The sequence below is a fragment of the Folsomia candida genome, unplaced genomic scaffold (assembly GCF_002217175.1).
Source record: "Folsomia candida strain VU population unplaced genomic scaffold, ASM221717v1 Fcan01_Sc008, whole genome shotgun sequence".
In the NCBI taxonomy this organism is placed as follows: Eukaryota; Metazoa; Arthropoda; class Collembola; order Entomobryomorpha; family Isotomidae; genus Folsomia; species Folsomia candida.
Genome location: NW_019091200.1, coordinates 5,839,597 through 5,858,437, shown reverse-complemented (window position 1 = coordinate 5,858,437; position 18,841 = coordinate 5,839,597). Strand labels below are relative to the sequence as shown.

The 18,841-nt window shown below is 37.6% G+C and overlaps 3 protein-coding genes and 1 long non-coding RNA gene across 6 annotated transcripts; 2 read left to right on the top strand and 2 right to left on the bottom strand.

Moving 5' to 3' along the window:
- On the bottom strand, nt 1–1,509 carry LOC110853429. The gene is made up of 3 exons (XM_022101692.2): nt 830–1,509; nt 581–747; nt 1–509 (listed from the first exon to the last, which is right to left on the bottom strand). Exons 1-3 carry the CDS (start codon nt 921–923, stop codon nt 189–191), a joined length of 582 nt encoding a protein of 193 aa, XP_021957384.1. The 5' UTR covers nt 924–1,509; the 3' UTR covers nt 1–188.
- A 274-nt stretch (nt 1,510–1,783) lies between these two features.
- Nucleotides 1,784–8,566, top strand: LOC118436369. Its single transcript, XM_035854304.1, has 6 exons — nt 1,784–2,357; nt 2,428–4,519; nt 4,590–4,801; nt 4,866–5,670; nt 7,164–7,285; nt 7,354–8,566. Exons 2-6 carry the CDS (start codon nt 4,255–4,257, stop codon nt 8,014–8,016), a joined length of 2,067 nt encoding a protein of 688 aa, XP_035710197.1. The 5' UTR covers nt 1,784–2,357; nt 2,428–4,254; the 3' UTR covers nt 8,017–8,566.
- A 6-nt stretch (nt 8,567–8,572) lies between these two features.
- LOC118436370 lies at nt 8,573–11,391 on the bottom strand. The gene is made up of 2 exons (XR_004835407.1): nt 9,259–11,391; nt 8,573–9,198 (listed from the first exon to the last, which is right to left on the bottom strand). It is a non-coding gene; the product is annotated as an uncharacterized LOC118436370 (long non-coding RNA).
- A 129-nt stretch (nt 11,392–11,520) lies between these two features.
- On the top strand, nt 11,521–17,396 carry LOC110853061 (monocarboxylate transporter 4). Of its 3 annotated transcripts, none has more exons than XM_022101286.2 (9): nt 11,521–11,845; nt 15,234–15,459; nt 15,535–15,771; nt 15,841–16,002; nt 16,079–16,222; nt 16,291–16,455; nt 16,526–16,609; nt 16,682–16,807; nt 16,924–17,396. In XM_022101286.2, exons 1-9 carry the CDS (start codon nt 11,660–11,662, stop codon nt 17,082–17,084), a joined length of 1,491 nt encoding a protein of 496 aa, XP_021956978.1. In that variant the 5' UTR covers nt 11,521–11,659; the 3' UTR covers nt 17,085–17,396. The 3 variants fall into 3 exon arrangements, with proteins under 3 accessions (XP_021956978.1, XP_021956980.1, XP_021956979.1); XM_022101288.2 differs by lacking the exon at nt 11,521–11,845 and adding an exon at nt 12,465–12,764; XM_022101287.2 differs by lacking the exon at nt 11,521–11,845 and adding an exon at nt 13,509–15,151.
- Nucleotides 17,397–18,841: the final 1,445 nt, after the last annotated feature.

Below are 18,841 nucleotides of genomic sequence, written 5' to 3'. Positions count from 1 at the left end.
TTTTTTGTCCATAACTTTGTAAAGCTTTTATTCAGCCAAAATTTTCAAATCCGTAAGATAATTTCAATAAATTGGCATAATTAAACTTATTCAGTCTCCAATTACATATTTCACAAGCTTATGCTCATAAAACATTGCAACATAATTTTATATTCTCCCATAATTTGCAAACTTATTAAAGCTGCTGCTTAAACTTTGTTGGCCGGACCGTAAACTTCCGTGTCTTCATTTTTAATAGTATTTCTCCACTGTCGCCATTTGTTTCCTCGCCCCACTTCACTTTTTTGAGGTACGGCACAAACGCAGGCAGGTTTCGAGCACTTGGGAAAACCAGTCGAAGTGGACGCTCTTCGATTCGGGTGATGGATCACCATTTCAGGTAAAGCCGTGGTCGAAGCAGACCGGATGCGTCCGTGCCGTGAATATAGGTAAGGTCGACCCTCCTCGTCCACCGGGATGGAGATTGGACCATACTTTTTCTCCGTGTAGCACCACCAGATGAAAAATATCTGAATAAAGGAAAAAAAGATGACCAAATGACCAAATGAAGTCTTTATGGGTGAATAATATTTAAAAGTACCACTGCTGCCACGACGAGTAGTAATGCTGCCAGAAGTTCGGCAAAGTAAGCTCTCCACCATTGCGGATGTTCCCATTTTTCTCTATCTCTCTGTGCAATGACAGATTGGATGGTAAACTTGTTATGACTTTGGAACGATGGTTTGACTATGAAATCGGGAGCAATGCCTGTAAATTTTAAAAAAATTGTATATTTGACCCGACAAAATTCGATATTATTATCATGTATTTTATTTATTTATAATATTACCCTCTGACGAATTTAGACTTTTAGAAAATTTTTGCGAATTGACAAATGACGATGTCGAAAATAAGACGAGAAATATTAAGTAATAGTCTCTCATGTTTTTTTCTATGCTAACTTTCTCCGTCGTGTGCGAAAGTAGAACGCGAACTGAAGCACGTCGTCATTTAATTGAGCAGAGAGGTAGAAGTAAACACAGAGAAAGTGCTGAACATCCATCCATCCACCCACCAGTATATCTGTTAAATACCCGGGTTTTATGGAGAAAGTGGAAGCATTCTCCGTCACGAAGGTATAAATCCGGGTAATACCGAGAATGAGAAAATGCTGTATGCAATAAAATTCTGTGGACCGGTTTTGTCCAGTTCTTCTTCACATTATGATCAAACGGAGAGGTATGTGGAGATCCGGTGAAAGCAGGAAATGACACGAGGAGACAGTAATCCTGCTGGCATTTGTCCTCCTCCGCATACAAAGTAAATTCATTAATTCGACACGACGCCATCAGAGTAATCCTCTTGGTCTCCAACCTGTATTTTTCTAAGGGTTTGGAATACATCAGAAATAGAACAGCTCCACATAAGGGTAAAATTAGCTCGTAATTGGCTCGTGGCTGGCTGGATGAATAGAATTGTACTGAACGTTTGGAATGATCCAGACTGGTGAAAAAGTCTCAATAGAACGTTTTTTTGTACAAATGTTGCAACAATCAAAACACATTTTATTTGTTGTTATTTATTTATGTATGCAAAATCAAGGTTATCTAATGTTTGTTATCAACCGGTGACAAATCGACTGACTCCATGACATATTTATTTATGCATGAAGTTAAGCACGTATTGCTTACTCGTTGCACTATGTAACATAGCACAGCAGAGCGAACAACATTGTTCTTTAAATATGTACGAGTTGTTATCTTGTTGGGTAAAATTGAACCTGTTTTCCCCAGTTAATGTTTGTTTATTTATTCTAATTTTAATAATGTAGAATATCGAGAGCCTTCTATTTTACTTATGTAAGCAGATCATCCTTTTTTCCGTAAACATTTAAAATTAGAATTACATATGAGAAGCTCAGCACGTTCCACACCCGGAATTACGACATGAAGTAAATAAGATACTTAGCAATGATTAGGTAACAAAGTTGTTTTGGATTGATAACCGCGTTCATATTTACGACAATAAAATTCCCAGCGGATATATAAACTCGGGAGAATTCTGCAAATTCTATCATCACACCTACAACACAAACATACATACTAAACGACAGCTTAAAAAAGCACCTTATTACACTTTAAACCTCCATTTTCAACTTCAAATAATTTTTTTAATACAAATTTTTATCCAACTTTTAACCCACAAAATCATCAAAATGAAGATAATTTGTCCCATCTTTTTCATCTTCGTTGCAACTTTTGTCGCCGCATTGCCCGTCGAAGAGTTCGGTGGGGAAGATGGAATACATCCTGTTTGCGACTGGGGAGATAAATGGGTCTGCTTTTCTAACCAGAGGCTGAGAGATTTCGCTTGTCGAAGTATTTTATTTTTTTAATAAACTATTTAATTTAATTTAAATATTTAATTGTTAATTAACTATTTATTTAGGATTGCAATGGGGCAACTGGTGTGACCACGGTTTCCCTGCCCCGATGTGTTATTGCTGTGGCGCAGTGGTCGTCCCGATCCCCGGATGCAACCCAGATATTGGGTTCCCATAAGAAAAACAAATGTTCTTTGTCCATGACAGTTCCCTTCTGTAAAGCTTACTCTGTAAATATTTTATGAAATATTAACTATGTATATGTATATGTACAATAATTTATGAAAATATTTTTTGAAAAAATAAAATATAAAATATATTGATAATTATAATTTCATAAAATTATTCACAATTCTTCTCCCCATTTTCCACCCTCGTCCCATAAATTCGCAACATTGCCAACTTTGATAAATAGTAAATAATCGATTTTTTTTCAAAATAAATGGATCCATCAATCAACACCAAATCGAGTCGAATTCACGACAACACGATAAAATAAGTGAAACATGACACATCGAATGTCACTTCATGCTATATTTATGTTCACATCACATCACATATTCCACCTGTCCTGTCCGACACGAAAAGTTAATACATACGTAATTTCATGCCTGACAGGAAGACGCACTCTCTCCGCATAAACGAGGAGGGACGTGTCATCCATTTTATTCATGCCCCATCGCATCGCAAAAAGGTAACCGAATCATCGGAATCAAACTGACAGACGAAAAGGAACTATGACGTGTCCCAAGGAACTGGAGCACACACACTTTCCCCGGAACATGTACATAAAATGCGTATGTGTGTACGGACGGACGTACGTGTTCATCACCGTCGTTATTATGTAGACAGTTCTAAAAAATGAGGGCAGGTTGGTCGTGTTCCGTGTTGATTTATGAATGAAATAAAGCACGAAACTATATATTTAATACGGTCCCATCCCAAAAGAGAACGTGAACGGACGGACGTACGGATCCGGTAAAAAGTTACCTAAATAAATACACAACTTGTTACTACCGAGTCTCATTTTAGGAGGAGAAAGAAAGAAAGTAGAAAATAAATGAGCTTCTCTTCTTCCTGACAAAAAGCAACCTGTCGACCCATATTGTTCCATGGACGGTAAATAACGAACCAAAGTGCAAAATACATGGAAAAATGGGGCAAATAAACAAAAATTGTCTCAAATAAACTCTCATTACAAAAGTTGGGAAGCTATTTTAAGATTATTTTTACGCACGTACATATGTATTGAAAATAAAGAAATATCAATATCACGTTGTGACGCAGGTGGTACGCATAAATGGTAAAATTTATGGTAAATCTAAGGAAAAAGTTAATTAAATGAAGACATTTTATTTTATTTCGTATATTTTCACCCAATTATTTCCATCCCGATTCATTTTCATATCCATAAATGTATGTGCGGACGGTTATTAAAAGGCAGGGAGAGAAAGTGGGACTCGCTTTCTCTCCTCGCCACGTGCCTGTCCTCTCAGTTTGCGAGTGGTGTAGCTACACACATGAAAATTCTGGGTGAAAGTATGGCCTTCATTTGGGAGAAAGTCCGCCACTTTCTCCCTCCATCGCACGCACTTTCCTCCATTCAACTGGGCCAAGTGGGGAGGACGCTACTGGCGTTAGACACGCATAAAAATTCATGAATCAAACTCCACCACTGACATTTCCTTGTCATCCTCCGGGCTGGCAACATATAGCATTTCTTTTTGGCTCAATTAACCGAATCGTGTTCATACTTAGTACAATTGCAATACATACTTTTAAAACTAATCACTTAAAAAATATTGACAAGAGTTAACACGCAATAAAAAAGAGGGCTCATTTCATTATTCGATACAAAAAGTTGTTGTTAATCTTATTGAGTGGATTCCATTATGCAAAGTCCAATCCGTCGCTTGTCCAAGTCGGGTAGTGCCGGACCGGGTACGCTGGTCCATCTCGTCAACAAGGGAGGATGTGACCACAACGGGGGCGACACGTCGCCCGTCCTCTTGATTAATCCTGTCTTTACCATCACCGCGAATAATTGGGCGGCCGCGTGCGATGCGGCCGCGACGAGGAGATGTTATCCCAAAGTAAGGCAAAAGTCCAAGAGTTCGGGAGCGTCACCACAGAGGCATATTTCTCCGGGGAATTTGGGTAAGTGAGAATTTTAGCGTTTGTTTTTGTTTATTTGGGGAAATTGAGAAAGTTTTGGTTTTACATAAAGGTTTCGGCGAGGAATTTATTAACATTGTGACGAGCAGTGAGTCAGTCGATGTGGAGTTGTTTTGTGGGGAGGGCAGCATTTATGAGGATTATGGTTCGCATCCTTCAAGCCATACCCACTCAAGGCCCAGCTCATACCATTCTAATCCTTACTTGAATACGGGCGAGGGACATGGACGCTATTACTATGGGTCGAACCCGAAACTACTGCAGGTACGTAACAACTAACAAATTTTGACGCAAAAAAAGGCAAAAATTTGACCAAAATCTTGCCCAGGTCCCATCCTCCTCTACCCTCATCCTCCCACAACAACAGTCCTCCGGTCGCCAAGTCCGGTCCAGCTCGATCACCGTCCCCTCCTGCACCTACAACGATCCCAACCACCCTCACCAACCCCGAACTCCGGCGAGATGCTCGTCAGAAATGTTTATTCGGCGCAGATGCTCCTCCACAAGTCCGAACAAGGGAGGAATTAATTCCGCTGGATACTACGACAATCAAATGCCAGCCCCACCACCACCCCGACTCTCGTCAAGCACGCATACGTCCCCACGTGGTCGTGGCTTCTCTCTCACGCCTGGAAACCCGACCTCCTCCCTGAAACGGAGAGCATCCTACTCCACACGGAGGCGAAGATCGTCTCAACATCGACCCCCAGTCTCGTCCTCGTCGTCATCCTCCCTCTCATCGCAGGGACACTCGCCTGGCCGACGACATCACCACCATCATCATCGCCATCTCCCCGCAAAACCACAGCTTCCTCGACAACGCACCTTATCCATGCCGACGTGCGTGCTAGCGCCAGAAATGATAACCGCCACCGCCACCTTGCCTGCTCCCCCTCCGGCCAAAAGTATCCTTCCTCCCTCAACCCCACAGAAGAAGGGCACCCTCGTCAAGAAGAGTAGCACGCTGCGCGACCGTGGCGTCATGTACGACACGGTGATCATCGGTTCGCCCAACGTGGGCAAGTCCACGCTCGCCGAGTACTTCAACAAGGGGAGTGGTTCGTCCGTTCCGGGCAGTTCGGGGAGTGATCAAGGCATCGGGAGCGAGGAGGAGGATTCGTTCGATGATGATCGTAAGTACCAGTAAAGCTTTACTTACGCATATACGTACATCGTCAGCCCCATGAAGGGAAGGAAAGTGGGTTGCACGTGGCACGAGTTACTGGGTTCCTCGGGTTCGTTCATTCATTCATTCATTCATCCGTCCCAACTTGGGAGAAAGTGACGTCAAGAGGGAAACTTGTCCCACTTTCTCTCTCTCTCTCTCTCACGCACTTTACTTTCTCCTGCAGAGAGACAAAGTGAAAGAGATGACTGAGTCGGGTGATGATTCTCTCCTCTGATTATTGTGAGATGGGATGTTCCTTCCTCGTGTATTTCTTGTGTTCTCAGAGTTGAGCCGATTTTCTCGATACAATCATCTTTTGTTTTAAAAAGAGAATGATATTTCCTTTCCCATTCTTATTTTCTTGCTAGTCGTGTCCTCATTTTGAGAAAAACAATAAAATAATGCGTCGTCGTTCCCAATCTGATAATACATACTTGATGAGAAGATGGACAGAATGGTGTACGTACAATTTTGAGTAGGTTTGAACTACATAAGGGACAAAACATATATGTGTATTGCGTATTTATGTGCGTATCCACACCACGCCACGTGGAGGATGGGTAGTCGCCTGCTTTAAAGTTAAGCCATCGCTAAACTAACCCAATTCCCATCGCCACGAAACCAGGATCAAATCAAATCAACAAACTTTCTCCACTCGGGTAAACACCAGGAACCACAAGTGGTGGAGAAAGTTGTTGCTTCCAATTTGTCTGTCAGTTCCGCTTTCAATAGAATTCGGTCCTGTCTTACGCAGCCTTCTGAAAATGTACATCTACGCGTTGACACAGATACAATTTTGCAAAGAAAGAAAGTTTTCGGCCTAATTTCCATACGGCCTTAATTTTCTCTCCAGCTATAGACATTCCTTTCCGCTTGATAGATATGCATTCTTCTTTAAATTGGTGGTCTGGTCTGCCCCGAAAATTAGGAGGATGAGAAAGTAAATACCCGGGTTAAATTGGAGACAAGTTTTATGCGGGTAGTGGTGCTGGATTGTTATAAGGATTAGGGTAGTGATCCACTTGATCCAATCCAGCAAATCCACATCCACCCGACAACTACTCGCCCGTCCGCATTTCTTTCTTTCTAGGTCAGACCATATGCATCCAAATCCCACCAGCACCGCTCCTGCCACGCACGCCAGCCAAGTTGTAACCAAGCCAAAGCAACGGTGTAGTTACTGTTACTTTCTCTCCGAGAAATGAAAAGGTGTCCACGTGGCGTGGCGAAGGGGGGATAATAACGATCAGAAAGTGATCCCTTCCAGCTTAACGGGGAGACTTTTAATGGGGTTTTGTATTTTTGGAACGACACCAAATTGACGAGTATGACACGACATGACATGACGTGACGTTAATGCTTTCAAGAAATGTGATATGTTTGTCTCGTCTCGTCATATTTTTGGAAATCTGTGTCCCCATTTTATTATTTATTTCGGGACTTTTATATATTTTGCAGAGGATCTGCTCGGCGGGGGGAAAGCGATCTTGTACCGGCCTCATCACCACCTCGAGCTAAATCAGCCCCACACCCCACAGTTCAACTTCTCCTTGAGGATCTTTTGCCAACAGATTTCCGCCGTAATACATACACGCAAATCAATAATCAATAATAAATCAATACTAAATATGTACCCACACACTTTCAGGTGACCCATCTTTACAAATATGATGCCGTCATCATCCTTTACTCCGTCACGGATCGGGACTCTTTCGAGTTTGCGAGACGAGCTCTAGGAGAAATATTGCCACTTCACCCCAAGAAAAACTCCATTACCGGGGGGTCACCACCCACGGTGACGAACGGTGGTTCGACAAACGGTAACAAAAAGGTGGTCATCTTAGTCGGCAACAAGTCAGACTTGGAACGGTCGAGGTGCGTCTCTTCACTCGAGGGACGCTCACTTGCCACTGCGTATGATGTAAAATTCATAGAAATCTCGTCGTCTTTGGACATCGGGATTGTCCAGTTGCAAAAAGGGCTGGCCACCCAGGTCCTTTTGCGACACGGGGGGACAAACTTGCTCGTGGGGAATGGGGGGCTGGTGCTGAAAGGGGGCGTTCATCGACACGGGTCGGTCTCGTCGTCATCGACATCTTCGTCGTCAACGACCTCGTCAAACTATTTGATTACGGGGTCTGGATCATCGTCCGGAAGTGGGAGTGGTGGTGGTGGGAAAATGGGCAAGTTTGGGAAAGGTGGACCACTCTCGTCGCTTCGATTAGCGCAGAAACTTATCGATCGAATCATGGCGTTAAGAATTGTGGGAGGGCATAAGACCAAGTCGTGTCTGGATTTGCATAGTTTGTAAATGGAAAGAATTTTGAGTTGCATATCAGTTTTTTAATTAATTTTTGTACCCAATTGTGATTTTATTCCTCCTCCGGGGAGAAAATAATGCACCGAAAAGTGTTCATGCATGTGTAAGTAAGCAGGGAATCCATGTGTTCATATTGAAAACGATGGTGTTCATTAGATCCATAAGTAGCGTAATATTTACTTGTTTAAGTCTGTTAAAATGACGATATATTCACCATCTAAATGTCATTTAAATGGCCTGTCAAATTTTGAACAAGCTGTGACGAAGCTTTAATAAATTAGCCGTTATTAGTAACCTCTTGAACAAATGACCTTATAAAAAACCAATCCAATTATTATCGACACGGTATTATAAACCAAAATGTATTCACGTTCACTGAAATTTTCGACACGAACAAACCTCTTCCAAATTATATGCAAATTGGTGTTGTTGATCTTGTTGTTGTTAATTATGGAACTAACCAATTAATCATGGAATCGAAATCTCAAATCAAAATAGTTTTAATTGCATATGTAAAATAGATGTAAATATGTAGTTCTTGACTAATTATGTAGATATGTACATGTGTAGTTGATTAGTAATTATATATGTAGTTAGACCACACTAAATGCTCAGCACTTTAAATACACAGTTAAAAAATGACGTATTAATTTACATCACTTAATCGACTCAATTTCTTAGCCTAGATAATGCAATATATTGTTAGTGTTCATCATTAAATACTAACTAAAACTACATATTAACTGATGTTCATGATCGTACTATTTAACGTGTAGCAATTAATTATTATCATTGTTCATCGTACTACGCTCGGAGGCTCTAAAAAAGTGAATTGTGATTCATCATGTAAATATGTATAAACGTGTCTGGATCAGTCAAAATATAAATTTGATCTGAATTAGATACATAATTTAAGATTGTAAATATGTAAATTGTAAATAAGACGAAGGAATGATCAAGTCAGTACAGTTTAGAAATTGGCAAATTCGCGAGTATTCGCGAATCTGCGTCAATTTGAAAAACTGTAAACGCGATCATTTCTGGTTCTCTCTTAAAGGTAAATCTGTGAATTACTTGTGTATGTAAAGTCTAAAAACAATCTTATATTTTTAATTACTACTCCGCACTTACTTATGAAAAAAACGCACCATCCATCAACCAATCAAAGTATACCTGCACATTTAATTAGTTAATTAAGTAAATAATTTAATTATGTACTACTAAATATATTACGTAAAAACTGTAAATGGCACTCAGTCAGTCAGTCACCAGCATACCTTCCAGTCTACGAATATCTTTCACTAAGGGTTTTCTTTCACAGGAATCGATTCTGACGAGTATAATCTAAATCGATTATTTTATTTATAATTATTCAAAGGAACAATTATTTTGGGATAATCGATTAAAATTATGATCGTCAGAATTGATTCCTGTGAAGGCCTTTACCATTTACTTATTATATTTAACTCAACTACAAGTTTTCTCTCTCATCTTTCTCTCAAATTAGACAGGATATATAGTTAGTTGTAGTGATTTATGGATGTAATTCGGATTAAAATTAGGATTCAAGAAATGTAGGATTTAAATAGATACAAATTTCGAAATTTAGAAGTATCATCTATGTAAAAATGGAGATGAAAAAAGAAATGTCTCAAAATTTCAAATTCTCAAAATTACCCCGATTAAATCATCCTTTGTACATTAGTATGTAGTAGGTCCATTAAAATCAAAGTATCTCGATTTGGAAACCCTGGACAGTATATTAAACCTTGTTCAATTAGAAAATCTGTCTATTACTACATACTTAGAATCGTATACCCATTCCTATTCTCTAGTGCATAGTACATACGTATTTCATCTCATTATGTGTGGGGATTTGTGTGAATGAACTCGTTGGATGGAAATGTTGCCGTAGGTGACCGTGGAAGCAGGGGATGAATGAGTGGTGGATGAGTGTTGGAGATGAGAATCAGTCGTGATGATGAGCACAAGTTATCACAATCAAAATAGTCACATTTACTTCAGTTAAAAATATATTGATGTACAAATTGGGGCGAAATTGAGACTTGTGGACTTGAGTGACAAAGTGACGTGGTCAAGGTACGTACAAAAAGAGAATGACAGCGAGGAGGGAGAAATGACCTCCTTTTATAGGAGACTGCTCAAGGTAATGGAATATTACAAAAAGGACAAAAGTAAAAATAAACTTGAGCAGAGTGAATGATTTGGACTGGAAAAGAGAATTGAACTGCTGATAGATAGGCAAATTAAACTGAGCGCATTGGCTGGCAAAGTTGAGAAAATGGTCAACTACAGTCAAAATCTGAATTACATACACAATGAATGATAAATAAGAATATGGTCATAATCATAAAATTACATAAAGCAAATGAACTCAAACATTATGTCAACCTGTTTCTATTTCTGTGTCTACAAAATAAATAAAAATGTGTCTGCATGCATTAAAATCTATATAAATCCTGAGAATAAATGAATACAAAATTACCAAATGTAGCTCCTTTGTACATATGACATTGCATATCACATATCGCACTCCAGGAACTAAATATGTATATGTCAATTCGCACATATTCATCGTGTACAGTTGTGAAAAATACTCATTGTTATTCTGCAATTCAATGACATTTAGTCCCTTCATTATTTGATACACAGTTTAATTGTTAGGAGCGATGTGTGCAGTCGCAAGGTCACATATGCATGTATGGCTACATATGTACATACATACGTCTAGTCCTATTAAAATCAAGATTTGATTTAAAAAGGATCAGTCACATTTATAATCAGTCATATAATATGGCTCATGTTTATAGCCTTCCGAAGACAATTTCTTCTCTGATGTAAAATATTCAAAAGAAAAAAATATGACGCTCAAATCATGCGAAAAAATTATGAATTGAAATATTACTTCGTCTAATTAATAATTTATTGCATTCCTAAGAACTAAATTCTTCAGAAATTGCATGTTTATCATTTTTAAATGGTTTTCTAAAAGACTAAGTAGATCATTATTCCGTCCAATTACGTAACCTAACACTCATGCTAAACACTATGTTATGTAACCATCTTTTATTGAAATTTGATTTATTTATACTTTCAAACTGGAATAATTTGGTAGTTTTGATCGTGCTTTATTAAAGCACATTACTGCGGAATGATACTACCAAATAATTCCTATGGTATGGGAAATTCTGAAAAACTTAGACAACCATTATATCATATCCCTCCTTTTTAGTTTTATAAGCTTCTGGTTAAAATTTCCGGTGACTAATTATAACCACCTATAAAATAGAGTATACGGTAACCATTACTACTTTTCCGTATAACATACAACGCCATAAATAGCGTCACTGTTGAGGAAAACCTCAAATATTAATGCGGAAATCATAGCCCTACTTTTCTAAATGGAAGGAAGAAGAACAATACCAAACCAGAATAATTACTGCACATGTACACAAAAGTTTTTTGATACGATTCTATGCATGATAATTAATTACCGTTCTTTGTACCACTCCAGTTAATGAGCAGCACATGTGCAACTAACATAACGCAAAGTTGGTGTCAAGTTCAAGTTTAGTTTTAGTTTTCAAAAAAATCCTGTAAGTTTCCGAGAAAAATGAATCGGGCCTCGGCCTCCATCGTCGCGACGGATGGAATTGATCCCCAATCCGTAAATCTCGTCAAGTTTGGGACACGACGCCCATCTGCGCCCACGACGAACGGTGGCGGTGGACAGATGATGATACGACGCAGAAGCAGCCTCCTCAGAGACCTGACTGTGCCCAAACATGCCATTATTCCAGTGAGTTGATTGATTGATTGATTAATTGATTATGTAAATGTGGAGATATGGATTAATAAAATTTAAGGTAGGTCGTCAATTTTTTTTGCTAAAATGAGTACACACATTGGGCGTGTTGTTTTATTATGTCATTAAAAATTATGGAGAATTTTATTACCGAGCGAGATGTCATAACATGAAAATAAATCAGAGGCGACTAAAAAATATTATTATCTTCAATTTGGCAAACTTGGGTACGGCGAAATGCAAACTTTGCTGAAAAATGCAGACCAATTTGATAACTTTTGAACCAAATTAATTTTAATTAAATGCTTTTAGGCGACGATTTATGATTACTCAGGGTACTACACGCTACGACTTAATTAAATAATTTATGTACTTGGAGTTTGAATTGAAATTTATTGTTGTCGCGTACTCATCAATTTCATGTACAACATTCCATTCATTCACGAATTCCGTATTTGCTTAGTCCAACCGGTGGCGAGATGGTATTAAAAAGTAATCAAATTTTGACCTCGGTTCGATTGGACTTTATCTCCAGTTTGATAATTAAATTATATGATGATCAAATCAATAATATTGAATACGGAATGAGGATGAGATCCACTTTTTGGATAAGTAATATGTTTTAAGTGCAGTCGTTAAAGTTGTTAAAATTAGTTCAACATTTTTATTAAGTTTTTGATGAGACGTATATTTTTAAAGTCGTAAAAATCGTGGTCAATTAAGGAATGGCGTTGCTAAAAAGTTGTATTTGTGTAGAGACTTGAGATACTGCTTAGTAAATATTTAGTGTTGTGGACGTAATATCACCAAACATCTCGTCTAGCCTGCATTCGTTATCTGCTAAATCTAGTCGTATTAAGACTACTAATTGTTGTTCTCTGTGGGTTAAATGGGTACGGAAGTGGAGGATGAGGTAAGTAAATGGAGAAGATTTTACTAGATTTTTTTACCACTTTGCACATTTATGTAGGATTTATGCAAGAAAGATCAAAATTATTGGATAAATTATTATGTATTTAGAATATGTCTTCTGTTTGGGGGCAGGAATGCTAAAATTTTAATAACTTTTAATTTTAATTATAATTTTACTTTTGACGTATATTATTCTATTCCATTATCTGCACAATTTTGCCAAAGAGGGTAAGCTATATGCAAACAATCCATTTGTGCAATTGTTAAAAATTTCATAACTGTCAATAACTTGTCTCGCTTGTAATTTATCAAGCTCTAACTCTACAGATGATGACAGAGTTAGACAAATTTATTTGCTCCATTTATTCGCACATACATACATATGTACATTTTTAATAAATTAGCAACAGAAAAAATAAAATCTAGTCTGTATAGACAATAAGCATTTAATAGTGGATTTTTATTGTTGTTCATGCGACGACAGATTAGCAAAATTTCTATGTCATTGTCTAGCTTATGTAGAATCGTGTGCCAAGTTGGCATTAATTGTGACAATTTAAACTGCACTTTTATTTAGCTATCAGTCTATGAAAATACAGAATGGGAGGGATGGATTATGCGATACTATGTCAGCTAAATAAGGTTTTTGTTTTGCAATATAAACATATAGCGAGTTCATCACACTCTATTTTTGATACACAATTTTAATTCCTGAAATGTACATAAATACGATCTGACATTTGGTCAGTTTCATTTCCAAAACTGTCACAATTATAGAAATCCCATAAATAATTCAGCTCCCGAAAAGTCATTATTCTACTTATCAACTACTGCATTATTTAGCAAGTTTTGCCCCAAATTAAATAACCCTTGCCAATAATAACTAGGTACATACGTACGTATTGCGGTATACAGCATTGCTTGTTTAGTTCGAGAAATTCTAAATCTTTTGAAATATTTCTATAATTTGCATAATAAATATTTCCAGATCTTCTGGAAATATCTATTATGCAAAATATTGCGTCATATTCTACATAATAATAATAATACCCAACACCATAACTGGAAATAGAGTAGGCTGGTACTTACAAAATAAACATGCTAAAAAATTCATAACTCAAATCAATCAATCCAAACTTGGTCGATAAAGAAATAGTGTCGTCGTACATCTCAGAGTGCAATTGTCTTTTAACTCATCACAAAATATTTAATAATCGAGTTCATTTCATTCCATTCCTTATAAATGCATCTCTCTGTTCAAGATAAATAACGTCACCTTTGCATATTTAAGTCTCCTCACGATGATACGTACATACATACCTCTAGAGAATTAAAAATACGAAAATTCCTGCATAATTACTTCGAGCAACTAAATATACACAGTGTTGCTTTAACAATAACAATAACCTTCAACTTTAACTGTGCCCAACACACCGCACGCACCTTCACTTCTCTAAAAGTTGCAGCAATTAAATTACCAATTCACAATCCTGTGTAGTACCTGCCAGACTGTTACGTACGATATTTGTTACCAACACCACCATCATCATCGCCATATATACTTGCTCGTTGTTCTTGGGGGTAGACGACGCGTCTTTTTTTTTACATTGGATCTCTGATGAGACGAATATTTAGTGTAGGAGTACTTACTTTTGAGCAGAAACAATAGTGTATGCAATCCACTAGTAACTTTTGTATTGTGTTCTCATTTAATGAAAATAATACAAGTTTTTTGTGCCAATTTTCCTCTAAACTACTGGATTGACTCGGTTTATACGTGCAGTAACATTCTCTCGTTGGCGTGTTAGCAGCGATTCTTTTCATAATAATTATTTTGGTTTTTTAGCTCTTCTGAAACTTTGTCACTTGTATTTAGATCGTCTCCATTATTGTATTTACAGTTAGTTTTCTTGACGTTGTTGGGTTGAGCACGGAAGCGTTGGGATTTCTTTTTTTTAACGCGACGACACATATCAATCAATGTCCAATATTTCAATAACTTTTAGGAAATAGATTTACGTTCGTTGGACAGTTGGAATTTTATTGAGATATTTTTTGATCAATTGATCATATTTTTTGTGAGTGCGTAAACCACAAGTATTTAGTACCGTTAGTTAGTTAGTTACTACTCCTGGATAAGTGGTATAAATGAGGGATTAAAACGGTAAAAGGGTGCATTTGTGGTTGATCATTGCAACATAATAAGTGTTCATCTAAGAATTAAGTACAATTTAAGGAAACATGTCTAAAACTAAAAAGTGGATCAGTGGTGCATTTTCTTGTGAAGAGTTAGAATTTATTGATAACGATGATCAAGATGTGATTGGCGGTAAAAATTTGAGAAACGTGAGAGTCGTGCCTCTCTCGGAGAAGAAGTTGTTAAAAAAGGCAATTTTTTAAGAGATATTTATGTGTTTACAGGGTTAAGTTTTGGTTCATTAAGTTTAATTAAGATTTTTGTTATCTGCAGGATGGCGATGATCTCGTGGAGTGGGAAGATGCCTTGGTGGAATATGCCCCTGATGCCGGGTGGGCCTGGGTGGTGGCTGTTGCTTCATTACTGAATAACTTTGTCCTCGACGGGGTGTCATTTTCGTATGGCGTCCTCACACAGAAAATGACCGAGCATGGGACACTTTCAGAATTTCAGTACCACTTGTGTGGAAGTGTCATGTTGGGGACGACCTTGATCATTGGTACATACGCAATTAATCAAGAAATATTTTTGATTTAGATGTCGATTAGACTTGATTTTATGTCGTGATTTGCAGGACCGCTCGTATCCTTGATGGGGTCTCGATACGGTTTCCGCGTGGTGTCGATTCTCGGGTCGGTCATTTCCGCGCTGGGATTCTTCCTGAGTTGGGCGTGCTCACCGGAAGTGCCTTCGTTTCTGGCGTTACTGCTGGGTTTCGGGGTGCTAGGAGGGATAGGATTTGGTCTCATGTTTACAAGTAGTATTGTCGTACTTGGAAAATTCTTTGCGGCCAACTTGCCTCTTGCGACGGGTAAGAATAGAGATAGAGATTTTAAAATATGGGGAAAATGAGTGATTATTTAACTTGATTAATTACCAGGAATTGCAACTACCGGGAGCGCCGTGGGGTCAATCATCATGCCAAAAGTATTAGGATGGATAGTTGAAGCGTGGGGGTGGCAAGGGTCGTACATCTTTTTGGCGGGATGTTGCCTATTTTCGGCCGTCTTTGGAGCTTTTTATACGCAACCGCCGAAAAGAAGTGGGTACATTTTGTACAAAAAGTGTACAAAAAGTTGGAAATGCATAGTTGACAATTTTATTGTAAATGTTTTTAGTGGAAAAAGTTCGCAAATTCACAAAAGTCCAGTCTGACCTATCCGATTTGTGGGAACTCATGGCATCTCCAACATTCTGGATCCTCTCACTTGCTGGTGGGATCGTCGTGTTGGGATATTTTGTTCCTTCTGCATTTTTGGCAGGTTCGTTTCTCGTAAAAATATTGTCTGACCAATTTTAAAATTAAGTAATCTTATGCATTTCTCTCCAGACCGCGCCCTGGCACCTCCTTTTAACTCCACGACGGACGAGGCCACCTGGCTCCCGTCAATTATTGGCGGATCAAACACCGTTGGTCGCATACTTTTCGGAATTCTGGCGAATTCTGACCGAGCCGTGTACTCCCTCTTATTTACAAATGTGGCCGTTACTCTAGGTAAGATTTTATTGATAATAAATATTTCTATTAATTTAGGTACTAAGTTCAACTTTGACACTATTTACAGGTGGAATTGCCACAATTGGGAGCGTTTATGCCACAGAGTACTGGATGTTGGCCGTGTATGCGTTTGTGTATGGGCAAATTATCGGTAATTAAATACTTGATTATAATTTTGATTCAATTTGCAGTGTAATAATTGCGCATAATTGTTTTCTTGCAGCCGTTTACGCATCCCTCCGATCCGTCATAGTGTACCAACTCGTAGGCAAGGACAAGTTCAACTTGGCGTTTGGCGTGTCGTTATTTTTCATGGGGGTGTCACTCTACTTCGGAAACGCGTTTGCAGGTATTTTTCAGAATTTTTTTTTCTCCGAGAAACCACACATAACCAGCTTTATCTGATTTATGCAATGTCTCGTAATGTCAAAACGGACTAATTTTGACTAATTATTTAAATTTCAGGTTGGCTAAAAGACTCGACGGGTGATTTCGACATGACATTTCACTACACGGGCGCATTCTTTATTCTTTCTGCCATTCTTTGCTACCCACTTCCGTGGATATACAAGTATGAAACTTCAAAAAAACCGAGACGCTACTCCACCAGTGCTAGTCATCCTTAATTAATAATTAATATTATATGTAAGTAATTATTGTATCGTTTCATTACATATGCCATGAATATTAATAATTAAATTGTTTAATTAATAACCTATTATACATACATAATAATTATGTAAATAATGTTCAACTTGTATAATACTGAATACCGCTTATATATTTTTAAAGAATGAGTCGACGATTAACCTAATTTTGAAATTAATTGAGCCAATTTCAATTAAATTATATACGAACACATTAAAAGAAAACGTTGTTTGTTTGTAATAATACAAATTTGTACAGATTTTGACTTAATAAATATTATTAGGACAGAATTATTAGAATTGAAACATTTTCAGAAATTTTCATATAATTTTTTGCACCGTTTTTTATGAAAAATATTTACCATTAATTTCACTGTGGCTGGATGGTTATCATTCTTTTAGGAGACGTGTTGGTAAATGCACCATACGATTATTGGGACCATAATTACCTAAATTTGTATTATATTTTTTAGCACAGATTAAAAATTGCAAGTTAATTTGATCTCACCAGTGCGCCGATAATGTCCCCTTGCCTCTGCAGACGGCGAGACTAGAGATATTAATTTATAGGTTTATTTCACATTTATTCTTATAAAATCGTAAAATCTTAACGTTTACCTCGTCATCTTCTGGAAGGAATTCGTCATAATTGATGTACGGATTAAGCAACTTTTTATCATCCGCGTCAAAAGGGACGTTTTCCATCTCCATCCAAATGTATTCCGCGTCCATATCTAGTAGCAATTAATTCCGGTGAAATTTTCATGACAATTTGTATGAAATTTTAATATGGAGACACACGTACCACTGTTTCGGGAAGAAGCCATTTTGTGTTAAGAAATATATTTATAAATTATTGTCGAATTTTTAATTTATTTTTTCGTAAATCTCAATGGGTTTGCAATCACGATCAAAACCATGTTTTACATGGACGAGGTGGAGAGTGAAAGCAGAGTGACTTTCTCCGTGTCATCTCCTGCTGTTCTGGGAGAGAAAGTATTGATTTTTGTGAGGTGAAAGCACTTCCAAGGGAAACCCGGAGGAATTCCTCTTCGGATTTCACGGTGGCATCAGGCAGTCATCATCACCATCTGAAGATGAGGTTTGCATGCATATTACTACGTATGTAAACTGCATCTAACATGCATAAGCGTAGCATAGTCTAGCTTATAGTAAATAAAATAAGCAAAGTTACATAAAATTGTTTTTTAAATCCAATAAAATTGCTGCTATCTTCAAGTTTATGTAATACTTAGGATTAGTTATTGAAACTGCAGAACAACATCTTAACTTTGCTTATAATATACGAGAATAAACATTAAAATAAACAAAAATCGTATAAAAAAGATGGAAATTTTGTTCAGAAACATGTTTAACACGAAACGACACATTTGTATGATAAAAACTTTACCAGGTAAACGGTAAACTTGATATTTACACTAGCATTATGCTTGCACAAATTTCTTACTACATATGATTTCTATGTACATGTGCCAACCAGAAGGACTGAAACCATTGCAGGTTGCAGATCAACAATGATGACGCTGACATTCACGCATGCAAACCTAATAAGTAATCCTAACCTTTACTACAAACTAAATTCTTGGAAACTTTGTTTACTACGAACCCTCCGTACTTTTTACTACTCTAAACCGGTCTGCATTTCCACTGTTCCTTACGCAGAAATAAATAATATGCAAACGCAGCTCGTTATTTTGCAAAGAAATGACCCATTA